Source organism: Myotis brandtii, unplaced genomic scaffold (genome assembly GCF_000412655.1).
Source record: "Myotis brandtii unplaced genomic scaffold, ASM41265v1 scaffold225, whole genome shotgun sequence".
NCBI lineage: Eukaryota > Metazoa > Chordata > Mammalia > Chiroptera > Vespertilionidae > Myotis > Myotis brandtii.
In genome coordinates, this window is record NW_005358435.1 from 1,968,237 (window position 1) to 1,977,074 (window position 8,838).

Consider the following 8,838-nt stretch of genomic DNA (forward strand, 5'->3'; position numbering starts at 1 on the left):
GGCGGGGGGCAGGGTCCCTCCCCTCCGTCTTCTCCCCTTTCCTCCAGCCGCACGTGTGCATCTCCAGGTTCGGGCATCCTAGGTGCTGCCATGGCAACAGACTGTGATGTCTCAAACCCACAGCCTGGGACTCACACCACCTCGGGGTGTGAGCTCATCGAGGGGTGGCTCCGCCACCTCAGAGGAGGATGGACGCGGCTCGGGGGCCCTGCTGCTGGTCCCAGGGCGTCCGGCCTCCAGCCCCTGCCGGGTTTTTCTCCTTCACACCCTTCGAGCCTGAAAGCACGGGTTTGGGTTTACGTTGCCCCCTCCCCCCAAAGGACAGCCGCCTCCTGCGGGTTCCCTGGCTGGGTTTCTATTTCGGTCACTCTGTTCTGCTTCCTGAAAGTTCCACCCGCTGGACGGACTTCCCAGAGAAGACGTTCTTCTCTTGGGTTCCTTTTTTCAAAAGCGATCTGTCGGCTGGTCAGTTGGCACTGACCGGCGGCCTCAGACTTGGCCGCATGTCCTCGAGGGTGAGCAACAGGCCGCAGGAGGCTCCTGGAGGGCCGGCGCTGGCAGGCCCACCGGGCGGCCTGAGCGTGGTTTTTAAAATAATTCTTGACTCAATCCTGGGGCAAGTGGAGGGGCTGCGATTATTCCAGAAGGAAGGAATCAGTGTCGTTAGCTGTCGGGGCAACTTCCTCCTGGTGGGGCCCCCGGAGCAGTTACTATTCTGGGGCACCTCATTGCCCTGTGTTGGGGTGAAGGGGTCACCATCCAGGAAATGGCCCCTTTCATGAGAAGCAGGGTAGGTAGAGTAGTGGTGGTGGGGGAAGGGGACCCAGCTGCCTGATACTGAGTCCCAGCTCTGCCACCCTGAAGCTGTGTGACCTTGGGCAAATGGTTCACCCTCTCTGAGCCTCATTCCCCCTATTTGTATCACCTGCTTCCTAGGGTTCTTGTGAGACAAACATATATTAATATATATTAAATACACACAGTGGCTCTTGGAATGGAGTAAATGGTAAGTTTGTGTTTAGCTATTTCCATTTTTGTTATTGTGAGTAGCTCCCTGAGTCGTTCACACTTTAGTAAGATTTAGTGGGTCAGCTCCCAGGTGGCCCAGGGAGAAGAGGCCAAGGCGTGGAATGGAGGCGATGTGGGAGGCGTTCTTCACCTACCCCACCTGTTTTCTGAAGGCTCACAGAGTCTCTGCGAAAAGAATTCCTAAAGTGTTAATGAATCCATTTGATTTTTATAAAAATGTCTTCTCTTTTAAAAAATATTTTCAAAGGCGTTGGGTGCTAATGTGTGTAAAACAAAGCAATGAGAGCAGAGAAAGGGTAGAATTCTCGCCGAAATGATCCTTCTTTCCATACTAATAATAAACAGATCGGCTCCACTAATTGAGTATGTAGTCCCTGTGTTTCGGGCTTTCTGTGGATTAGGTGACCCATGAGGTTGGTATTGTCACCGACCTCATCACCATGTTATACATGAGGACTCGGGGTCCCCCAGGTCACAGAGCTGGGGGCCGGGACAGTGGAGCTGGAGTCCCCTGACACAGTGTGTTGACTGACACCTGGACCTCAGGGCGGACCCCTTGCTGAGATGGGGTTGGAGTGGCCTCCCCAGCCACCCTGTCCTGCAGTTTCTGAGCGTGGCCAGAGGTCTCCCCAAACCTTCACGGGGCCCTGATGTTGGATGGGCAGCCGGGAACTTGGTGAAAGGAAGGGTGATGGCCATTAGGACTTCCAGAGGTCTGCTGCAGGAGCGACTTACCTGCTAGGGCTGACAGTGAGCACATGTCCCGGCTCTGAGTCACTTCAGGTTTGAGGCATGACTCACAGGCTGAGCTTCCAGCAGCCTGGGCCTCTGCGGCATGCCGCTGTGCTGAGGTGCCGGGCGGTGAGCACAGGGCCGTGGTTCTCAACTGGGGGCCGTTCTGCCTCGCAGGAGACACTGGGCAATGCCTGGAGACATGTTTTGGTTGTCACAACTGGGAGAGGGGCGGAGATGCTACTGGCTTCTAGTGGGTAGAGGCAGGGATGCTTCTAAACACCCTCTAGTCCCCACAGTTAAGAATTGCCTGGTCCCAATGGTCAATGGTGCTCAGGTTGAGAATTCCTGGCCTACTGGTTGAGGGCGCGCTCAGGTCTGCCTAGGTTCAAGCTGCGAGACTTCAGACAACTTAATTCACCTCTCTGTGTCCTCATCTGTAAAAGGGCAATAAACAGTGCCTACCTTCTAGGTTGCTGTGAAGATTAAATGATTCACTACATGTAATGGGCTAACAAAAGTGCTTGGCCACTTAAGCTCTCAAAATGTTAGCTGCTTTTCCTATTTTTATTATTATTATTATTGTTGTTATTGTTAACCCCTATCTGCCTTCAAAGAGCTTAGTCTAGTGGGGAGACAGACAAGGGAATCTATAATCGATAGACTTTACTAGAATCTAGATGACTCTCCAGGTTCTAGGAGCACGGAAGAATTGCTGACTGACTCAGCCGGGAAAATAAGCGAGGGCCTTCAGGAGGACGCAGTCCAAGTGGAATCTTGATGGACAAATAGTGGCTTGCTAGGCTAGGTATGGAAGGGAATTCAGGGCAAGGGGAACAGCATATGCAAAGGCCTGGAGGCACAGAGGACCGAGAGCAGCAACCTTTCAACCCCTCATCACTGTTTCCACTTTATTCCTGTTGAAGTACTGATGCCTCCAGTGCAGGCCAGGGACCTCCCATGGCAGGTGAGATGGATTCACGTGGTCCCCTGTTGAGGACCTTGCGTATAATGAGAGCCATCTCCTTCTCTTTGAACTAGTCAGAAGGAATGGAGTCTCAGTGAGATGCTACTGTGTCTTTAATGCCTTCCTTTCGGACACTTGCCATTCCCTCCTCCCTCTAGCTTTAAAAATGGTAGGCTCTCTGGGGTCACGAAACATCCTACATCTTGATTGTGGGGTGGTTACAAGTTTTGCACAACATTTGGCAAAACTCATCAAAGTCTGCACTCCCAATCTGTAGGTATAAGTTATACCTCCATAAAAAAAGTGCATAGGAGGGAGAAAAAGAGCGGGCCCCAGGCTCCGAGCCTTTGGCCGGCCATGGTGTCTTGCTTGAATTTAGTAACTTTTATTTTTATTGTACTTTTACCCTCCCTTCTATTTATGGAGTTGACACTGATTTTCCATTTGTGGTAGTGGTGTAAGTTTCCCCTTAAAAAAAAAAATAAAGTAGTATGTGAGTGGATTTAAATAGAAATATTAAGTACATAATATTTACCGGTGGTACATTATTGCTACAGCAAAGATTATGCAAGTGTCAGAAAAGCGAGATTTTTTGGCCACGTGTCTGAGAAAAGTTGGTGGTTCTGAGATGAAACTGGCTTCGCCCAGTGCCATGCGGGGATCACAGTGACGTAAAGAGAGCCGTGTGCGAGGCTGGCAGTGTAAGAGCAGCAGCGAAGGCTCCTAGCTCCTTACATGTCTTAGTGATGAGCCATTTGTCTGATATTCAGAGGACTGAGGATTTCATGATTATAAATTACCTTCCTTTTCCTGCTTGCTCTTCAACTTTCAAAATCTGGGGGAAGAAAAAAGAAAAGAAAAAGAAACTGCTGCTTGGATGAATTAAAACCAATGTAAATGTTTTCAGGGCTTTTGCTTAGCAAAGCAGCCTTTCCGTTCTAAGCGGCTGCCGGGGAGTGTGAGAGGTGTGTGTTCGCATGGCCGAGTTCCGTGACTTTTCACATCAGCCCTGCCGGGGTGTTTCTGATAAGCTGTGATACAGTTTCTCTGATAAGGCTGGAATTTTTGCTAAGAGACCTTTTGGGTTTTGTTTTGCTGGTTCGCAGGGTGGTGGATTATCAGGATGTTGTTATGGATTTGAGGTTAATCTCTTTGTAGATTGAAAGTCTATGCTCTGTTACCTGCCAGGAAGGAGTGTGTGTGTGTGTGTGTGTGTGTGTGTGTGTGTATGCGTGCACGGACAAACTCAAATTTATGTTGATCTGCAGCTTCGCAAGAACTCTAGACCCTGCAGATTCAGCTAGAACAGCCAGAGGACTTCACAGCCAGAAGCAACCAAGGAGACTGGTCCCTGTTACAGATGAGAAGGCGGAGACGTACAGTTGGTGGGTGGGGGACTTCTCCACGGTCACACAGCTAGTTAGTGGCAGAGTAGGACTAGCTCTCAATTTCCTGCTTCCTAAACCAGGGTGTCATTACTGTATATTATGTTATGCCACGGCCACCTTTAAGATGAAATAAAAACATGTTTCTTTGAGGAACTGTGCTGCTTTTCTCAAGGTCATACAGAAATCAGGCCTCTGTCTGCTAGGCCACGGCTGCCGAATTACTTAGTTCCCCTCGCTGGAGGAAGTCACTGTTTCCTGTGACTTCCAGCAGCAATTTGTGTGTGTGCACACTGTACGAATTTTGCTTTTCTGTTTTAACACTGTATCTTGAAGTCATTCCATTTTCATGCGGGAAGAACTTTTTTATCCCTTTTTATCTTCTTTCTTTAATTAATTTTTTATCCTCACCCGAGGATATGTTTAGAGAGAGAAAGGGAGGGAGGGAGAGAAACATCGCTCCGTTGCCTTCCACACGTGCCCCAACTGGGGATCGAACCTACAACCTAGGTATGTGCCCCAAACAGGAGTCAAACCCGCAATCCTTTGGTGCACAGGATGATGCTCCAACCAACTGAGCAACCTAGCCGTGACTCAGAGCTTCACTCTTAATAAAAGAAATGTAAGTTAAAACCACACTGAGATATCAATTTTCACCTATCAGATTGGCAGAAATAAAAAAGCTTGATAACTATCTTGGCAAGAGTGTGGGGGACAAGGACACCCAGCCAGGCTCCATCCCTTTTTAAATTACCTTCTTCGAGGTTACATCTTTCTATCGTTTGGTATAGATATTAGCATCTTTGAGTAGTAGTTTAAAAATCTCATATAGACTTTTCTGAGCTCACTTTTATTTACTCGTTCACCCAACCAACAAATAGTTTTTTGTTTGTTTGTTTTTTGTTTTTGAGGGTTTGCTTTGTGGGCAGGCCCTGTCCACATGCTAGGAATACAGTGGGGAGGGAGAGAGTCCTCACGGAATTGACTGATTGGTGGGGGTGGCCTGGAGGTTGGGGGAGAGCCTGGCAATAGATGAATGAACCCAGAATTACTTAATTGTAATGCATTGGATAGTGCATGGAACAGAGCAGGGAAGTATGAATGGGGTCTGATGCAGTCAAGGAGGTCGGGAAACCCTCCCAAGCACATGAGGCTTTACCTGGAGGGAATGAGTGGCTTTAGTTATGTGGAGAAGTGCCTGGGTACGGGTGGGGAGGAGCAGTGGAGGTGGAGGGAACAGCAAGTGCAAAGGTCCTGCGGCAGAAAGGAGTGCGATGCTTTCTGTGAACAGGAAGATAGCCAGTTTGGCTGGAGTCCAGTGAGAGAGGTTAAGCTAGAGGGGCAGGCAGAGCCCAGCCAGGCTGGCCTTGTTGAGGTTATTTAGCTTTCCCCTAAGACAGGAGGGGAATGTCCGGCCCATGGGCCATATAAGGACCATGAAATCATTTGGTCTGGCCCAGCCAAAGCATTAGGGGTGAGTTAATTAAATGTTTGGCCAAATATAGCAGGCTACTTTTTAAGTTGATAATTTTGTATGGCCCTCGAATTATGTTATAAATATCCAAATGGACCTCGCAGGTTTGGCTCAGTGGATAGAGTGTCGGCCTGCAGACTGAAGGGTCCCAGGTTCGATTCCGGTCCAGGGCACATGCCTGGGTTGCGGGTTCAATCCCCAGTAGGGGGCATGAAAGAGGCAGCCGATCGATGATTCTCTCATCATTGATGTTTCTCTCTCTCCCTCTTCCTTCCTCTCTGAAATCAATAAAAATATATTTTAAAAAAATCCAAATGGCCCTTGGCAGAAACAAGGTTCCCCATCCCTCCCCTAAGAGCTGTGGGAAGCCATTTCTGAGCTCTCACCTGGGGGTGGCGGGCACCGTCTGGACCCTGTAAGATCAGCCCTGCTAAGCCCGACAGCATCTCCAGGATGGCCCGGAAGGGGAACCAAGGAGGTTGAGGATCATTTGTGCAGCCACCCTACTCCCCAAAACGGGCCAGCCACACAACTTTAGGAAGAGGCCCCATTTCTGCCTGGCAGGCCCTTGGACATATATATTTTCACTTACTTATTTGTTCTGTCATTCAACAAAAGGGTATGGACAATCTCTAGTGCCTGTGCTAGGTGCTTGGCAAACAACGCTGAGTGATAATAGACATGGTTCCAACCTCAGTGGAGTATAGACCCTAGTGCAGAGTCACAAACTTCTATAAAGGGTCGGATAGTGGATTCTTTAGGCTTTGTGGGCCATATGGTCTCCGTCTCGGCTACCAACTCTGCTGTTATAGTGCAAAAGCAAGCCATAGACCATACGCAAACAAATAGAGGAGTGGCTGTGTTCCAATAAAACTTTATTTATAAACACAATCTGTGGGCCGGATTTGGCCCAGGGTCTGTAGTTTGCCTGCCCCTGATCTCGTGGGATGGAATTCCCTAAACAGATAAATATCTGATGTGATGTGAGCTGGTAGCTGGTGCCAATGGAAAAAGATGTCAGGGAAAAGGGGTGGAGAAAGACACTGGGGTGAGGATAGAGATGATCTTTTTGATGGGCCAATCTAAGGAGGTCTTGGCTGAGCAGGCACGTGAAGGAATCAGGGAAGCGGCCAAGTAAAGACCTTGTGGGAAGAGTTTCCAGGCAGAGGGAGAAATGCACTCAGGAACTCAGAGGCAGACTCTGCTTGATGGGAAGCCAGGTGTCCCTGGGCTGTTGCTGAGTCAGGTTGGGGAGAAGAGGGGACAGGTGGGAGGGGCAAGACAAGCCAGGGCCCAGGGACAGGTGTGTTAAGAAGTTTAGATCACATCTACTAGTATAATGTCCGGGAAAGCCTTTCAAGTGGATTTCAGAAATGGATGTTCCAAAAGATTGCAGTGTGGGGAACAGACCACACAGAGCAAGGCTGGAAATGGGGAGGCCAGGAAGAGGCCGCTACAGTGGCCCAGATGGGAGAGGACAGTAGCTTGGACCTGAGTGGCTATAGTGGGAAGGGGTGACACATGAATTTGGTTTATAATCAACAGTGGCGGTCAGGATTTCCTGATGGCTTGGACGTCAGGGTGTGGCAGAGCGGAGTCAAGGCTGAATGGAGGGGCCTGTGCTGAGCTGGGCAGATTGGAGGAGGAATGGGTGAGGGGTGGCAGGAATGGACAGCTGGTTCCCTTGCTAGTTCCAGTCTCCAGCCGTGGGGCCTTTTGAGGTGGCAGCAGTAGCCTGCGCTAGACGGCTACTATAAGAGAAGCAATTAGGGTGTCTCCAGCTACTGGCGTGATAGTTTGGAAGACTCTATAGCCAGAGCCTTGCCTTTTGGGGGCCAAGTGGTTTGTCTGTGGGATTTCTAATCCTGCTAATTCTGTGGTTTAGGGTGAATCTCTTCCCCTCCCAGGCCCTCAGTTTCCTTATCTGTGAAATGGCACAAGATAAGACATGAGTCAGGAGTTCTGGTTCAGAATTAAGCTACTTCTTATACTCGAGCATGGATATTTGAGGTTTGACCCCAGAGCTCCATGCACTCCAGGCCCGTGCGTCCTCCCTCTGCCTCCCGTATCTGTGTCAGACACGTAGAGATATGAGGTGGGCCTAGGTCCGAGGTTTTCAAATTGGGTGTCATAGCCCACTGGTGGGACAGGAAACCTGTTGAATGGGTTGTGACCAGCCTGTAAGAAAAGTAACCTCAGTTGGGTGTGTGTGTGTATGTGTGTGTGATGAGGGTGTCGCATGTAGCAGGGTAAGTATTGTTTTGCGAAGCCTTTGTTTCAGTTGGGAGTGAATGTGATGGCGTGAGCGAGGTTGTGAAATAAAATGCATTTCTTCTGACGGCCCCATTGAGACAAGGGTTTGGAAGTCATTAGCCAGGTGGTCATCCAGGCCTCCAGCTGACGCTTCCCAGCTTGGCCGGGCCATGCTCGGTGCACCTGCCCTCAAACCTTTCTGCTGTGACCTTGCCCTTCACGGAGCCTGGGATAAAGCAGCCCCCTTTCCTTCTGGTGAGGGAAGTATGGTCCAGCCTGGGGTTTGGCGTGGTGGGGATTTAAACAATAAACAAACAGCAGGAGACAAACCCAGCCTGTGATTGCTCTGCTTTGGGAGTTCTGTTCTAGAGGCTTAAAAAGACCTCCCCTCCCCCCTTCTCTTTCCAGAAGAACCGAATGCACATAAGGTCGCCAGCCCACACTCCGGACTTGCATACCATGATGATGTCCTGGACTATGGCCTCAAGCCATACAACCCCCTCGCCAGTCTCTCTGGCGAGTCCCCCGGCCGATTCGGAGAGCCGGATAGGATAGGGACCCAGAACTTTCTGAGCCCGGCCAAGCCAGCGGGGGCCTCGGGCCTGAGCCCTCGGATCGAGATCACTCCGTCCCACGAACTGATGCAGGCAGGGGGGGGCCTCCGTATGAGAGACACTGGCCTCCTGGGGGAGCAGGCGCCCCTGGCGGGGGCGGCCGCCAGCCCGAGGTTCACCCTGCCCGTGCCCGGCTTCGAGGGCTACCGCGAGCAGCCGCTTTGCTTGAGCCCCGCTAGCAGCGGCTCCTCTGCCAGCTTCATTTCCGACACCTTCTCCCCCTACACCTCGCCCTGCGTCTCGCCCAATAACGGCGGGCCCGACGACCTGTGTCCCCAGTTTCAAAACATCCCTGCTCATTATTCCCCCAGAACCTCGCCAATAATGTCACCTCGAACCAGCCTCGCTGAGGACAGCTGCCTGGGCCGCCACTCGCCCGTGCCC

The 8,838-nt window shown here is 50.7% G+C and overlaps 1 protein-coding gene across 1 annotated transcript in view; it reads left to right on the forward strand.

Moving 5' to 3' along the window:
• Window positions 1-8,838, forward strand: part of NFATC2 (nuclear factor of activated T-cells, cytoplasmic, calcineurin-dependent 2) — a 156,450-nt gene that overhangs the window by 23,819 nt on the left and 123,793 nt on the right. Inside the window, exon 2 of the mRNA XM_005866222.2 lies at window positions 8,249-8,832. Within this exon, the coding sequence (XP_005866284.1) occupies window positions 8,249-8,832 (584 nt within the window). The remainder of the gene's footprint in view (window positions 1-8,248; window positions 8,833-8,838) is intronic.